The sequence below is a fragment of the Heptranchias perlo genome, chromosome 30 (genome assembly GCF_035084215.1).
Source record: "Heptranchias perlo isolate sHepPer1 chromosome 30, sHepPer1.hap1, whole genome shotgun sequence".
In the NCBI taxonomy this organism is placed as follows: domain Eukaryota; kingdom Metazoa; phylum Chordata; class Chondrichthyes; order Hexanchiformes; family Hexanchidae; genus Heptranchias; species Heptranchias perlo.
Genome location: NC_090354.1, coordinates 14,658,596 through 14,675,874, shown reverse-complemented (window position 1 = coordinate 14,675,874; position 17,279 = coordinate 14,658,596). Strand labels below are relative to the sequence as shown.

The 17,279-nt window shown below is 43.5% G+C and overlaps 1 protein-coding gene across 6 annotated transcripts in view; it reads left to right on the top strand.

Moving 5' to 3' along the window:
* Window positions 1–1,105: 1,105 nt before the first annotated feature.
* LOC137299941 (acyl-CoA-binding domain-containing protein 4-like) overlaps window positions 1,106–17,279 on the top strand; it is a 71,641-nt gene continuing 55,467 nt past the window's right edge. For all 6 annotated transcript variants that reach the window (XM_067968952.1, XM_067968956.1, XM_067968953.1 and 3 more), the window contains exons 1-2: window positions 1,106–1,185; window positions 8,158–8,327. In XM_067968952.1, coding sequence (XP_067825053.1) covers window positions 8,252–8,327 — 76 coding nt within the window. In that variant the 5' untranslated portion in view covers window positions 1,106–1,185; window positions 8,158–8,251. The remainder of the gene's footprint in view (window positions 1,186–8,157; window positions 8,328–17,279) is intronic.

Here is a 17,279-nt window from a genome sequence, read left to right as displayed (position 1 = left end):
ATCAAGTTGTTGTGATCTGGAATGCACTGCCTGAAAGGGTGGTGGAAGCAGTTTCAATAATAACTTTCAAAAGGGAATTGGATAAATACTTGAAGGGGAAAAAATTGCAGGGCTATGGGGAAAGAGCAAGGGAGTGGGACTAATTGGTCAGCTCTTTCAAATAGCCGTCACAGGCATGATGGACTGAATGGCCTCCTTCTGTGCTGTATCATTCTACGATTCGATGATTATAAGCCTCAAACGTACAAAAGCCTACAAATTTTAAAGTTCCCAAGACATTTTGCTGCCTATAAGAATGTACCATAAATGGTTATTTTGGTGAATTTTGTGTTTATCAGGTTGTTAAGACTGGAATATGGAACTCCTTTCCATTTCAAGTACCCAATGCGAGCATGAAGCACAGCCAAGTCAAGTATGGTACAATTAGACACAAAGTAAAGTTCCGTCTACTCTGCTACAATAATAGCCTCGGTCCCAGCACCAGAGGTGCACCCTTTGCTGCATCAGTCTGACCTTTACATTTCTGACAACAATCATGTCTGAATGAGCTTGCCATCTAGTGCTAAATTAAGGGCAGATTAGTGCTGCTGGGTTCAGAATGCCCATATTTGCTTCACAATGTGAGAATGTGAAACTCGCTGCCACGTGGAGTGGTTGAGGCGAATAGCATAGGTGCATTTAAGGTGAAGCTAGATAAGTACATGAGGGAGAAAGTAATAGAAGGATATGTCGATAGGGTGAGATGAATTAAATAGAGTGGGAGGAGGCTCCTGTAGAGCATAAACACTAGGCCGAATGGCCTGTTTCTGTGCTGTAAATTCTATGTAATTCTGTGTAATAGGATCATTGCAGTAGCAGACAGAGGAGACTTTCGTACTAGCAGTCGCTATTCACAGTATTGGACCAAACTTCAATTTATAATTCTCCAAAACTTCAATCAACATGGTAAATTCACTTAATTCTTTCTTCAGACATGGTACAGTATTTAATACTGTGTCTTTGTTAATATTTGACCTGACTCAACACTAAAGAGACCGTGCATTGTATGAGACAATTTCCCTTTAAAAGTTGACTGGTGTGAGATGAAGCTCCACCTCCCTGCCTGTACTTCCTGTATACTCATGTAACTGAGGCTGATGATGGTGGTTTGCAGGCCTTTTCCTCTGAGCTGTTCATACTTTTAGGGTATTTGTTTAAATTATGATTGTTATTGTTATAAATGCTAGTTAGATTAAATATCCAGTACATTTTTCTGCTGTTGCTTAAATCCTTTAGCTGTAACCCTTTATTTGAGGAGCTTAGAATGGCAATGCAGTCTTGGTTTTCAGTACAGACCTAATTTTGAATGTGGTAATTGTCCATTAAACAGAATTGCACAAATGCCTTGTTTCCCACTCCCGTGAAGGTGTAGGATTGTGGAGTTAAATGCTCAGTTGATTTTGAGGTGTTGAGGAAATGTTAAAAGTGTTACAATCACAGATTGCAAACCCAACTAAATATGTGACAGTATGTTTATTTCTAACAGGACTATACGTTAAAATAGGTTTCATTTTTAAATCAGACTGAATGACTGTGGCATATAGAGTGACACTTGGCAGCTCTGGTTGATTTCCAAAGCTCAGAAGGCTTTTGAGGTGTTCAAAGGGCTTTTTTAAATTTGACATTCTGAAGTTTGTTGACAATGTCACGTGTTTCTGTTCTGCACTCTGACCAAAGGGCTACTGTGCCGACCTGCATTGTAGGTGCTGCCAACTGTGGGCAGTATCTGGAGACTGAGCAGTGTCACTGTCTCACTGCAATGACAATGGGAAAACAACATCACCTCATTCAGGTCACTGGGCCCAAATGATGTGATTCCTTACTGTTCCATGCAGGATGAATGCCCTTTTTAATTTTTGCGTTAATTTTCGGTGGCAATTCCCCCTCTCCCTCTCCTTCCCCCCCCCACCCTCTCCTTCCCCCCCCCCCACCCTCTCCTTCCCCCCCCCCCCCTCTCCTTCCCCCCCCCCACCCTCTCCTTCCCCCCCCCTCGCTCCCCCATGATGTCCCCTCTCTCTCTTGCCCCCTCACCCCCCCTTATCTTTCCCCCCATCTCTTCTCCCCCACTATAACTTTAAAAATGAAACTCCATGTTATAATTATTATACAATAAGTAGGATAGCAATATTTCTGCAATCTGTTGTTAAAATACTCTGGTAATATTAGGAGTCATGTACTGTGGTCCTGTATCTTCAAGGTCCCAAATCTTACAATTGATAACACTGTGCATCCCAAACTTACATCAGTCAGACTTGCAGACCACACTGCAGTGGTAAGCATTGAGTAAGTTTTCATGTGTATGTCCAGTAATATCCTTGATTCCATGGCTGTCATCATACTGTCTGATTGCCAGTCGAAGAGCATGGTGACAGTCATGGAATGAAGTTATGGATGAGCCAGAACTTCCGGCAACTCAATATTGCTAACAGCAAAGCTAACCTCTGTCAGAAAATCCCCGCCCTAGCCCCTGATCCCAACCCCTTTCCTGAATGCCTGCACAAGCCGAAACGGAAGATTTGCAACATTGGTGTCCTGTTTGACCCAAGAATCTGCCTACTTCCACCTCTGAAACACTGCCCGTCTCTATTTCTACCTCACTCCAGATGCCACAAAAGCCCTCATCTGTGCCTTTGTCACCTCCAGACTCAACTGTTCTGGTGCTTTCCTTGACAGCCACAAAAGCTTCACCCTAATCAACTCCAATTCGTCCACTGTTTGCATTCTATCCCATACAAAATCCCACTAATTCCCCCCTCCCACCCCCACCGATTCTTCTGGCTACTACTGACTTCTATGTCCCCTAGTGCATTGAGTTTGAAATTCCTACTCTCATCTTCAAATCCTCCCAATCTCTGCAGTCTCCTTCAGCCCTACATCCCTGCCCATCTTCCAAGTGTGACCTGCTACATGTCCCCCCTCTCTCCACTCTACCATTGGTGGCAGAGCCTTCAACCATCTTGGCCCCATAATCTGATACTCTCTCCCTAAAACCTCTCCACCTTGCGACATCTCTGCCCACCTTCAAAAGCATTCTTCAATCTACCTCTTGAACAGTGCCTCTGGTAATCTCCCCTGTCTTTTATCCCAGCTCAGGTCTGACCCACAGCAGTGAGCTGCCTTGGGACGTTTTGCTGTGTTAAAGGTGCAAGTTGTTGATAAGAAAAATGGTTTAAAAAGATTTGTCACTTTTTAGAATTGATAACCAATCAGTTGAATTTATTAAAACCAATTGTGCAGTTCGGATGCTTTTTATAAGGAATTTGAATGTCATCCACGTGGGTTAGGGTGTCTTCAAATCGCTCAATGGGATTTCCCCTGTGTAATCTCAACCATGCAGTCAGGGTCAGGGATCCGTTACCCTTAAGCATTGGCCTGTTTGCCATTTCATTTATTTTTTAGCCCAGTGTTTTGAGCCATTCCCTGGCTGGCAGGAATGGCTTCGGTTTCAGGCATCACCAGTTATTTCTTTTGAATTTACCTCTAGGAGGAGTGAGAGAGTGGATAGAGGTGATTTGCATTCTGATTTTTGTTTGTCCATCCCTCCCTTTTAGGAATTGTTTGTCCTCTGTTGGCATCTCCCAGCAGGTAGAGTGAGGGTGAGGAACCCCCAGGAGTGAGGCCATATCTGATTTCTCATCAAGAGAGCGTACAATATTTGGCTTTTGGTTTGGTATCAATAGTTTCCCCAGTTCTTAGCGTTAATCTGTTCCAGGCTAGTTTAAATCTTTAGGAGCCCATCTCGTGCACTGAGTGCCAGGAGTGACATTGTGCTGGGGATGTAAGCTGTTGTGCAATTCATGGGACCCAACAGTTGATCAATATTTACACTGAGAGTTGGAGACACTGAGCTTTGAGAGATGTGCGCCCACATTCTCTTTTTCATTGTTTTTCTGTGACTTTGTGCTCATCAAGGCAGACAGTGTCAGTGCTGGGATGGGGTTGAAACATATCAGCGTGTAGCATTCCCAGTGATATATAGCACGGGATATCTGCCTTAGTGCCAACCTCAGCAATTCTTATACTCTCTACTGTACTTGTTCAAATCTTTCCATTCCCCACAATTTGGGGGCCTGAATGTGGTTGGCGGTTTCCTGCTGTGGACTCACCCACTGAGAACTGGTTGCGATCACCCAAACTCATTTAAAACAGGATCCTTGCAGCTGCTAGGAGGAGGCCATCATCATGAATCCTGGCTGGATTCAAATCCAGGTCCCAAAGGTGGGAGGCAATATGCTAACTTGTTAAACCACCCAGATCCCCTCACTAATGCTTTACAATGGTTTAATACATTATAGCCTGGGAATTAATGTTGGTGATACAGTCCCCACCACTTAAAATGTCCACATTTAAAACGGGCAGTTGCTTATATTGGCCAAAAAGGCCCTAACCATTATCTATTTGCATTAACATCAATTTCAAAGTTGCCGGTTATAGTGTCTTAGGTGCTCCATTTATTTCGGGCAGAAACAGTTGTGCTTACTCACTGGTTAACACCTCATTAAGGGTTCTCTTTCATTAAGTCCACCTCTGTATCCAGCCCTTTCTTCTCGTTTGGCGTACTTTGGAGTGTTGCACATGTTATACTCTGATCTTCGTGCCCGATTGACATTTCCACATGTTTTAAACTGCCAGTCATTGGCACTGAAAAGGGCCATGGCTTTTTTTCTGCGAGAGCCTTTCCAATTTCTGTTCCTCCAACTTTCATTAGCGACAGTGGCTGGACATGTGAAGATAAAAAATGTGGAAATGTCAACTTTGGAAGAAGGACAAACTGTAACAGATGTGGAAAGAACAACCGAAGCAAAGCTAATATCTGTTACAGGTTGTCCCTCTTGCACACTTGACATTTCCACATTTTTTAATCCGGACATACCCAGTCACCGTCGCAGACGCAAAAGCTTTACGCCGACACCTTTTCCGCTTCCATTGGAAGAGGCTGGAAATCGGGGAGCTGTGGGCTGCTCGTTGCAGGGAGAGAGAGCGAGAAAATAAATTTTCTTCAGGAGTTATACCGGCCATTGCGTATAACGGGCAAATCGCGTTCGCATGAACATGCCCGCTATAAGCAGCGGGGACTATCGGCAATGAATGCTTCACTACGCATTCCTTTCTCTGCTACTTTGGCAGAGGTGTTAACCTGTTTAAAATAAATGGTTTAATACCTGCTTTAAAATAGCGGACAAAGGAGTTTTGTACAAATACTTTAAACATCTGTCTGCTGAATCACTGACAGGAATTTCTAGGCTTATACATAGTTACACATTTGTGTGTGGCAACGATCTGAATTCCTTAAGAGCTGCATTAAACTTATGCTGTACAATACAGGGCTGTTCATTTAGCAAACTGAACCAGCAGTTTGTATTTAAAATGTGTTGAGCTCTGTGAATTCTGAGTTATAATTTGATCACTGACTGGTAAGACTACTAAAATGTCTAGTTAGGATTTGGGACAAAGAAACAAATCACACTGCAAATTCCCGCCCTTCCCCTCTCAAAAAATTGTTGGGGAATAAATAATTTTTCGTTGGGATCTCTTGCCACATATCTGTATAAATGTGATAATTCCAGCTTTGTGCCCTGCAGCCATCTCAGTTCAGGTACTTCTGATTGAAAACTTGGCCCAGTGAAAACCTCCTCCCCACATACAATCGGCCTCTTTAAATTGTCATTGTGTTGCACTTTTGCTAATTTTATACAGGGTGCAAATTTCCTTTCTGGAAAGTCTACTGCAGAGCTATTAGGCAACAGGTCCATGGGTGACCTAAGCTTATGTAATGGACTATGAAAATCTCTCTCTCTCTCTGGACATCCCTCAGGGTCAAGGATGACTTGGTGGAAGATGCCTGTGCATGGATTCCTTTAACGTGGGGTGGTCGTTGCACACCAACCACCACACGGTCCCAGCGGAGCAAAGTCTTGGCCCAACGGCAGGGAAATCCTAGACAATTGGAGACCAGGCTCTACTGTAGAACAGGGACAGTGCAGCATGGAGTGTCAGCCTAGATTTTTGTGCTCAAGTATCTGGAGCGGGACTTGAACCCACAACCTTCTGACTTAGAGGCGAGAATGCTACCCACTGAGCCACAGCTGACACTACACGATGAAAATACTAGTAAGGTGGCTGCGTGCATCTAAAGAATCTATAGACCACACTGCTCGTTTCCTGCCTGCCTCCCGTTAACCCATGGCCTTGGCGGCCACCATTTGCTGGATATGCAATGCTGATTGAGTGAGGATTCGGGGCAGGTCCTTCTTGCTCTTTAGCAAACAAAAAGACTAAAGAATTCTATGAGTAAACTGGTTTATCCCTCCTCCCATACAGTAAGTGAAAGGGCATTATTAAAATAGCTCTGCTTTTCGAATCTTTTGCTTCTATAGGGAGTTCCTGGTCTTTACTTGGTAACTGCCCACAGTGCCATGATTGAAATCAGGAGCGGAATGTGTGGGAAATCACAGATGGAGACGTGCATCCCATTACTCCATGGTGCGGCATTGTGAGAGTGCCTAGCACTTGGGATTGTGGCCCTTGTCAAGAATGTTAGTACATAATATTGTTGGTGGATCCTTGCTCATAAGTAACCTGTGCCCTTTGACTGAAAGAGAAAACATGTAGAAGACCTTAATGTATGTGCAGCCAAGCTCTCCTGTGACCGAAGCATGTCAGTCTGGGGCATGTTAGAGGAACAGTATGAAACTGCACAAGTAGCTTCCATAAAATAAATCCGACAGATGCAATTCAGGGGTATCCAACCTAGGGTTAGTTTATTGTAGAGCTATCATTCACAATTATCGGTGTTATGATTTGATGACTGCTGCTATGTTCCAGGTCCCTGAATTAAGGGTATTTGTTTTGTGATATAATGCTACCCCCTTTAATACTTCTTTTATTTGGCTTGTCCGAGAGACAAGCCTTACATCTGCATCACCAAAAAATTAATGGTATAACCAATCCTGTGCCATAACTGATGTGATAATGAAACTAGTCTCTCAGGCTGCCATGATTATGAAGCTTATCTCACTGGCTGTTTGTGTTGTCATACCCGTCCATTTTTCAATATTTTCTGTGATGCTTAATTCTCTGATAGATTAGATTTTTCAAACATGGCCTTTGCTGCTCATCCACTTACTGGGTCAGTAATCTCTGATGTGGGTACCTCATGCACTCCCCATTGAAGAGGTCATGGAGAGAAAGAAAGTGAAAATCAAAGGAGATAAGTTAGAAAAACAACAAATTAGTGGAGCAAGGAGAATGAATCATTGCTTATTTAAAATTCTCATCAACCTTTCATAATACAGTCATATATGCACCTCTAAATCTGGTTACTCAGATCCTCTTGTTGTAAAACACAGACATTCGAATGTGTTTGTTGTGACCTGAATGTACTGTGGTTTTGCACAGTGTGGTGCCTTCAGGTTACCGTGCAGGATAGTGAATGCATTTATACACGAAGTTGTGGCCTTGTTACAAAGATTAGATTCCAGTACTTAACCATTACAACAATTGATAAGATATGCAATTACCCAAATAACTGGGTGAGCTTGTCCTTAAGGACCAGAGAGGCAGAAAATGTGTCTTCCAATTTCAGCTTTTAACATCTCTCTGAACAGGCAGGAAGGATCTTGGTGTGACATCTTCTCTGATTGATGGCACTTCAGACAATTCAGCACAGCATTGGAGTGTCATCTTAGATTATGTTCTCAAATCCTGGTGCAGGGCTTGAATACACTAACTAACCTTTGAACTGACTGAATGGAGTGCTCCTAATTTGGTTAAATTGACTCTGCAGGTTTTATTTTTCCACTGATAATGGACATCATCACCAACTTCATCTGGGATGCTCTATCCAGTTGTTGCATGATAACTTTCTCAGTGAATGATTAACTACTATAATCACTGAACGTTTATCAAGTAATAATATGCAGTTAACTGAGAAATATATATCATAATTTATTATCAATATTTACTACTTTTCTGCAGTTAGTCCAAACTACCCATCAATAGTGAGCTTATCTATATATTATATTTGCTATATCCTTCTTTGGACATCACCATTCTGCAACACACAGCCACGAGAGATCCATTAGTAATTCTATATCTGTTCTGTGTTTATGCTGGCAGCTTCTTAGAACACCAGAGATCCTGAGGCCTGTGTGGTATTTTCCTGAAGCTGGACTGCTGAATAAGGCTTCCCACAGACACCTGCAAAACCACCATGGTAGAGGTTCAGTCCGACTGCCAGAGACAGTTTCAAGTAGCTGTATCTGTCATCCAGGCCCTGCCGAAAAATGGTGAGTGCATTTTTCTTTAAATATTGTAACGTTGGAATTGTTTTAATGGAAAGGATAAAAGATAGAGACCCTTTCATGTTTTCCTTCACATTTTTTTTCTTCCCCTCTCCTTTGCATCACAAACCATTCTTCACCTGAAAGGCCTGGCAGGCAATCTCCTCCCAAGCCTCTGAAAATGCTGATCTATAACTAGGCACTGTAGGGTGACGCATCTAGTTTCGAGGATAGTTACCCAGTAATTTTGAAGAATGAAGTTTGGACAAGCATCCATTTTTCGGCTACTGTATTTATGCTGTGCATATTTGCAAGTGGACCTTGTTCACATTTGCTAATGTGTGATGAGACCTGTTTTGCACATGTGTGCAGCCTTTTTTAGGAATGCCCCATCCCTGCCCTGTTTTGGAGCGGGCACAATGTGGCAGCCCTAAGCTTCTGGGAAGTGTGTGAAAGAACCTGGGGCAAATCACCCTCTAAGTTTTCCACCCTTCCTGCTCAAAAGCAATTAGCCTTTACCTGGTACTTCCCTCTGGTGGCTTGGTTGGGTTAAGGCACTCTACGTGGGAAATTCTAGGCACAAACGTTTGTCCTTTAACTCCATGGTACAGATGTCACCACCAGCATAAAATCTGCTTCCATTGTTGTAACCTTCTTTGTGCCAGTACAAAGGATGCTTTAGTATATTGTGGATTTGGTTATTTTCACCAGCGTTAGTGATGAGTATTATAGCTCGCTCTTCAATTGCAATTGTCTTTGTTGTAAATTTTAAAAGAAAATAACTTTCTGATTATTCTTTTTCTGATCTCCAGTGGCACTGCTCATGAGAAGCCTCCCTATGTGCCCCTCTCTCGCTGGCCCCAATTCTTACTTTCTCGCTGGCCACCAATGATGCATCTCTCGCTGTCCTGTATCTCATGTTTTGTCGTTGACTCCATATAGGCCCTCTCTCGATGGCCTCCGATGTTCCCCTCTCTCGCTATTTGTCATTGCCCCTCTTTTGATGTTGTTCTTTGGTGCCACCTCTGGCAATAGTCTGCAAATGCATCTAGAGTGAAAATAAGAACATAAGAAATAGGAGCAGGAGTAGGCCATACGGCCCCTCAAAACTGTTCCGCCATTCAATAAGATCATGGCTGATCTTCACCTCCCCTCCACTTTCCCGTCCTATCTCCATATCACTTGATTCCCTTAGTGCCCAAAAATCTGTCGATCTTAGTCTTGAATATACTCAACGACTGAGCATCCACAGCCCTCTGGAATAGAGAATTCCAAAGATTCACAACCCTCTGAGTAAAGAAATTTTTCCTCATCTCGGTCCTAAATGGCCGACCCATATCTTGTGATCATGACCCCTATTTCTAGACTCTCCAGTCGTGGGAAACAGCCTCTCAGCATCTATCCTGCCTCTAAGAATTTTATATGTTTCAATGAGATCACCTCTCATTCTTCTGAACTCCAGAGAATATAGGCCCATTCTACTCAATCTCTCCTCATAGGACAACACTCTCATCCCAGGAATCAATCTAGTGAACGTTCGATGTGTCCAGACTTAAAGTCATACAGTATCACAGAGTGTCACATAACACTGAAAAATGCTTTTAGGACAGCTTTATCTACAGGCATCACAGGCAAAAAGGTTGCGTAGGACTTTTTAATGGAATGCCAAATATAATAATTTATATAGATAAGCAGAGATTCAGATAGAATTGTGATATAAAGCAAAACTCAGTAAGGAAATTTGGAATGGTAAGTTTATTCTACTTTGTCAAAGATAAGCTATCAGGTCTGCCTCACGAATTGAACAAATTCAGTATTTCACAGATTCCAGACTAAAACATACAACTCTAGCTTAATATAAAAAAAAAGATACTGTTGAAAATAGATAGTGGGTTTTTCTGCATCCTGATACCTCTAAGGAGATCTAAGGAAAGTGAGTGGCCAACTGGCAGATATCACACACACCCCATAGACATAAAACTCCTAATAGAAGATAGTATCAGTCCCATTTCATAGGCTAACAGTGTCGTAGATGTGAAAATAGTGCACTGGAAGGCTTGAGGCCGAAGAGCAAACTGTAGAAGCATAAAATAAAGCTGAGAATTCTCTTGATATTTAATTTTGCAAAATAACAAGGCTTAGCAAAACACTGTTAATTTTTTTTCAATTTAGAATTAATGGCATTTGATGCGGTGGGGGTGGAGAATGATCTTCTCACACAGGACTCCTGAGGGCTGATTGAAGATTAATAACTGCCTGTTACTTTAGTTCTCTTGAGGAAATTGGGCTTTAATATATAACAAGAATGCTGAAAATAGACCATCTATTCATGTTTAGGAGTATGTTAAGATTTTCTTGGATCTAAGCCAAAACTCAATTTGCTGTCTGCCTGTGATAAGTAGAGCATTTAATTCATTAGGGGTTTAGGATGCTGACGATATCTTGAACGGAATAAATGTGTTTTTTGCTTTTGCAAACAAATGAAGGGAGGTGGTTGGGACCTCTGTACAATGTCTAGGCTTAAAATCTTGTTTTATTTTGTGTACATGTCAACACCCATAAGAATGGGCTGCGGAGTTTAGCATGTTGTTAATTAAGTCAGAGCCCAGTAATGCTGCCAAATAGATATGTGTGAAATTATTTAAATAAGTTTGCGCCATGCTTTCACACCTGCATGCCGGCAATTTTTGCCAGGAGGGAGTGGCCTTTGGTGTGGTGAAGTTTAATAATTTTTTTTTAAAAATAAATGTCGCTTTGTAATCCGGATGTTAGTGCATTTAAAATCACTTGTTTGAGCGCATAGCTTGTGAGTTGTGGGAGGCAGAAAAACTAACATTTAAAAATATTAAAATACTGAGATTATGAGATATCATTTTCCAATCGGCCATGCTCACATATGAATGCATATTGTGCTTGTACTATATTCAGCTGTAAACTATTTTCAGACATCAACCCATTTGAAATAAATGGGCTGAAGCTGCCTAAAAAATATCACATTAAGGAATGCAGTATGAGATGTTAAGCATTTCTACATGAATGTCATCAATTGGAAAATGTACTCCTATCTCTATAAAAGTAGGGACCATGTACCCATGCCCATATACCCCATGCCCTGTATAGTAAACCCTGCCCTTCTTGGCTGTCTTGTGTACATTGTACTATTGCAGTATTATCAGAGACTTCAGGGCTCTTCCCAGACTCCTCCCTCCCAGCCTCCAAACCCTGTGCTTTATTCTAACCTTCACCTCTCTCCACTTGACAACAGCTCTCCCCCATTTCCTGCTGATCTTGAATCTGTCCAGCCTCCTCCACATTTGCTTGTTGAATGTCCACTTTCTCCAACTGAGCAACCTCAGTTTCCACAGTTTGGGAGGGAGAGGAGCGGGGAGGAGAGAAACAAACAGCAAGTGTTCAGGAAGATCACAGGGAGCACTAAGTGCCAGTGGTGATACCATTGTAAACTCAGGAGTGGTTCCTTTCAAGCTGAGGGAGTTTCAACAATAAGTGACTGAAATAGACAGAAATCAAATAGACAGTCTGCAGCTTCTACTCCAATGTTGGAGCATTCCAAACTAGTGTACTTAATGCTGCTGGTCGTATTTTTAAATGTTCCAGCATTAAGAATCACAAAATATGTGAAGCATAGCTTTAAGATCTGCAGTAGGTTTTCCCTTTCTGAAATGCATCCGATATCAGCTGCCGAATTCTGAGGTCACTTCACAAGGTCATGTTTCCAATAAACTTCAAAGGGAAATGGCACGTTCTAGTTTAAAATAATAAATAAAAATAAGCTTTAAAAGAAATAGATATTCCTTAACATCCCTAATCCATGTTTATAATGCAAATTATTTCACCACATTCAATTTCAATTTGCAACCACTTGAACAGTGACATGTCATTGGCTCCACTGTGTGCCCATCAAACTTCCTGTGTGCTGATTGGTCAGAACCCTCGGTGGGCCCACGTTCCTGTCTGATAATTCCACATTATTTTTTGAAAAGTTAATTTATTTTTTATTAGCAGAATACTCCAGGAATGAACATTAAAGTCAAGTGGAACAAAAACTGAATGAGATGCACTGTGCTCAGATTTTCTAATTAAAAAGCAAACGTCTACCAATGCTGGAAATGTGAAACAAAATGTTGGAAATACACAACAGGTCACCTTTCAGAATCTGTAAAGAGAAAGGACAGGTTAATATTTCGGGCAGAAGCCTGCTTCAGAACTGAAAAAAACCAGTCATGAACAAGATGGGAAAGGGATAACAATGAAGGTGAACAGGATGAAAGTGACAGAGAGGAAAAACACAAGCATTTTTGTTTCAGATTCATTTTGTCTCAGTGAAGTCAATCTTTTTTCTAAGTTTTGAAAATTCGGGCAACTAGATTTTACTGATTTTCTATTGGGTTACTGAATGTATCCATCTTAAATTTGAAAGTTGACATCTCTGGGGAGCTGCAGACAGAAGAAAAAAATAACAGTGGCAGTGCCTCAGATGACACCATTCCTTAACAGCGTGATGCTCTTGTGAGTGGGACCGGGAGCTTCATTTTTAAGCTGACAAATACACACAAAACGCAGTTGTACATCAACACGCAGGAGATACTGCATCCATTGTGCACCTTAACATCTTCACACTCCCGTAACTGGAAATGTAGAGGCTGCAAGTCTGACTCTGTCCACATGGTGTCACCAAAATTTGATTTAATGAAAGTAGGAAGGCACAGCTGATTTTGTAGCTTCAGCCTGGGTTGCAATGGACAGAAAATGGGGAGGGCTGTTATTCGGGTGGGTACACAAATTCTTGGTATTCAACGCTGTATACTGGACAGCTTATGACGAGCTCATTGGGAGTAATGAAGATTAAAATTTCCCCCATCTCACTGCAAGCACTAGAGTTTCTGCTGGAAGGAAACTCACGGTGTGACTCTGTGACCGTAGTGGCACAAAATCTTCGACCTTTTAAAGTCTTTATTTACATTGAAACTTTTCTATTTTCTTCCCATTCACATTATCGACATTTTTGCTGACACGATCAGTCGGTCCAGTGAATTGCCGCTATTTGATAATAAACAAAAAAATCAGGCTAAGCTTAACACTTCCTGAGTGCAGTGTAATTTAAGGTCCAAGTACCACAGTTTTGCTTAAAAGTTCCTGGAGGCAGTGAAAATGGGGAAAGAAACACTTGCTTTTACATGGCTCCTTACCACATTGAAATTATTTTGCAAAATGAATTACTTTTACAGTACAATTACTGATATTCTGTAGGCACAGAATATTGTTGTTATGTGAACTGCTGTACATTGAATGTGTCAGATTCTAAATGACACTGAGTGATAGCAAATCATTTGTCCGAACAATAGTGTCATCAATGATAAAATCATTTAAAACCATAATGTTAACATTTGAGTTTTAAAAGATTTACACCTGGCAGAAACATTTTTTATATTAAAAACTTTATTTTGCGAGATCAGATTGGAAATTCAAACAGGAAATCAAGAAAATATTTAACAAATAACATTCAAGGTATATATATATATATTTTTGATAATTCGTTGAAGAGAAAAATTGTGTACTAGTTTACATGTTGGTGCAGTTGTAATAACAATTACAGAAGGGTACATTGATGACGTACATTTACCCAACACTACCAAAATCAGATTAACTGGTCATTTATCTGATTGTTATTTATGGGGCCCTACTGTGTACAAATTAGCTGCAGCATTTGCCTACAAAACAACAATAAACCTATACTTCGAAAAGTATTTAATTGGCTTTGAAGCGCTTTGGGACATCCTGAGGACATGCTATATAAATTCAAGTTCTTTATTTCATTGTTGTGCGTACAGTACTTGTACAGTAGTTTTACACGCTTTAGAGTGCAGGCATCCATGGGCAGGTACTTATGGCTACACAGGGGCTAGCCTATCTTTTCTGTGGGCGTTGTTGGATTGCGTCACAGTTTTTATGTTTTTGGGAGAGGGAGGCAGCCTTCTCCCTGTGCGTGAGGGTGTGTTGTGGGGTTGGTAAGAGGCGACTTGTGGGCCTCCAGGGAAGGGAACTCAGACTGCCTGGCACTTGTTATTTCCAGCAGTAAATTTGTGCTAGTCTGTGTATCTCAGGCAATCCTCACATCTTTGGAGACAGGCCCAGCAGATGAGGAAGTGGGTCTCCGGGGATATCACTGTTGGTTATGGCCGTTGTGGTACCTCAAACCATTGTACATGGTGTTTGATATAAGGAAAGGACCAGAAAATGTAAAGGGGCAGGCCACATCCTCTCTAGCATTCACCCAACAGGGAGTCTTATCCTGGATGTGATGTGGAGATGCCGGTGATGGACTGGGGTGGACAAATGTAAAGAGTCGCACAACACCAGGTTATAGTCCAACAGCTTTATTTGAAATCACAAGCTTTCAGAGCATTGCTCCTTCGTCAGGTGAAGTCAGTGTTGTCCAGCAGAGTGGTAGGAGTAGTGTGGGCCTGGCCCAGGGGAGGGATGATGTAGAAAAGGGACATGGATGTGGGGACACCACTCAAACCGCTCCCACGTCTCACCCGTTACCCCCTCTCAACCAGTATCCGCAACGCTGCCTCCTCTCCAGGTGGCCGAGTCTGCCTCTGCACAGATGCAGTGGAGCAGTCTTTGGAGGGGCCCTCATGGGCTCAAAACCCAGAGGGCATAGGCCCAAAGCATCTCATCGGTCAGGGCATGAAGAAGAGCAACCTGCCACTACCTCTGCTGCAGCCACAGGGGATGCACCACGTAGAAGCAGTCGGAAGAGAAAGGTGAAGGTTTTGTAAGCACGAAGGGGATGCACAAGTATGTTTGACGGTTGGTCATGTTTTTTATTTATATTTGCTTTTTGTTAAACTCATATTAAATATTATTATTGTCACCACCACTGCCATGGCTTGGCTGGCTTCTGTAATAAGGCCCTTTCATGAAGTTCACCATGAATGCTGACACTTGATGCCACCCATTGGGTCACTCTACAATGGATGTATGTGTCGTTGCAGGACTGTTTTGTGCAGGGAGGGGTAGGTGGGGGGGGGGGGGGTGCGGGGCTGGTGTGGGCACTGCTCTATGCGCTGCTCTATCCAGGTGATGTGAGGACTGGACTCTTCACACTTTCTGACGTTAGGAGAACTGTTCACATATCAGTGACTCTCTGGCCTCATGAGAAGCCAGTTGAGCCGCTGCTCTGCCTATGGGCTGCTCGTATTCCTCCTCCTCCTTAATGTGGGTGGCAGATGTGGATGGGGCACCCCTCTCTGTTGTGCCATGTGTGTATTGAAGCGCTCCCCCAGAACGATCAAGACACCCGCAGTGCATCTTGAGCAGCCCTAGGCGTGCTCAATTGTAGACCTGGTAGCGATGTGGCTGTCGTTATATCGACACTGTTGCTCGGTGATGGGGTTCCTCAGAGGTGTCATGAGCCACGTGTGCAGGGGGTATCCCTTGTCTCCGAGGAGCCAGCTCTTAAGGGTGTTCGGTGCGTGGAAGAGGGGCAGGATGTTGGATTCCCGGAGGATGAAGGAATCGTGGCAGCTGCCAGAGTACCTGGTGCACACGTGAAGGAATCTTTTGCGGTGGTCACAAATGAGCTGAGTGTTGATGGAGTGATACCCCTTCCTGTTGATGGACAGTCCTGGCTCATGTGGAGGTGCTCGTATTGCTATATGGGTGCAGTCGATTACACCCTGCACCTGTGGGAAGCCAGCCACAGTGTGGAATCCCACCGCCCTCTCCGTCTGGCTGAGGTCGTCCATGGGGAAGTTGACATACTGCAAGGCCCTGCGAATCAAGCCGTCGGTGACCTGCCTGATGCACTTGTGTGCAGACGACTGAGAGACCCCGGCGATGTCCTCAGTGGCACCCTGGAATGATCCGGAGGCAAAGAAGTTGAGGGCATTGGTGACTTTGACAGTGACTGGTGGTGAGATGCTGCTCGGCCCAGCTGGGAGCAGCTCGGCATGAAGGAGGCTGCAGATGTCTGCGACTACCTGGGACTGGCTCTGAGCCACCGTATGCAGAGCTCCTCAGAGAGGTCCAGGAAGCTGAGCCATGGTCTGTTGACCCTGTGGCGAGGGTAGTGCCTCCTGCGACGTCACTCTCTCTGTTGTTGCCCTCTGTGCTCCTGTGCAGGTGCCTGTGGCGCAGCACTGTGTTATGGAGCTCCACGTGGCTGAGGTGGACGCCATTCCTGGCGAGGCTGTTGATGTTGCTCGTCCTCGGAAGTAGTGGTGAATGCAGCCATAGCGCCCTCCCTCCTGACGGTGTCTGCAAAGTAGTTAAATATGTTTGAACAGCAGAGTTTTGGGTGAAAAGTAAGAATTTTGAGTGAAAACACAAAGAACTTGCAGCCAATACTTTGCCTGAAGTGACAGTGCCCTGCTGCAATAAATGACGTTTTCTCCCCGCCTGTCAAATAAGCATTTGCATCTCCCACTGGCTGCTGGCTGAAACATGTCTGTTGCAAAAGGGAGTATTTCCCCCAGCATGGGAAACACGCTGAGGATGCTTCAAAATCACACCCCTGCCAAAATGTCGAGACAATTAAGTACTTCAAGTACTTCAACTAGCTGACAAACTATGCAAAGTATCACCCTGCCGGCTTTTAATTGCCGATGGGACTTCCGCATTCGGGAGGCGTGCGCGCACCCGGACCCGTCACTGGGGAACCCGGAAGTCGGCGGGTTGGAGCCGGGCTCCGAACCCGCTCGGGATTTCAGCGATTTTCGGAGCCGCCCCCCGCCCCCAATGCACCCGCTCCTTCACCCGAAAATCGAGCCCAATGTGGTTCAGGAAAGTTAGGGAAGGAAGAAAAGGAGGGGGGTTGGCAGTATTCATTAAGGAGAATATTGCAGTGCTGGAGAGAGAGGATGTCCTTCAGGGGTCAAGGACAGAATCTATTTGGTTAGAGTTAAGAAACAATTGAGGTGCCGTTCAACTACT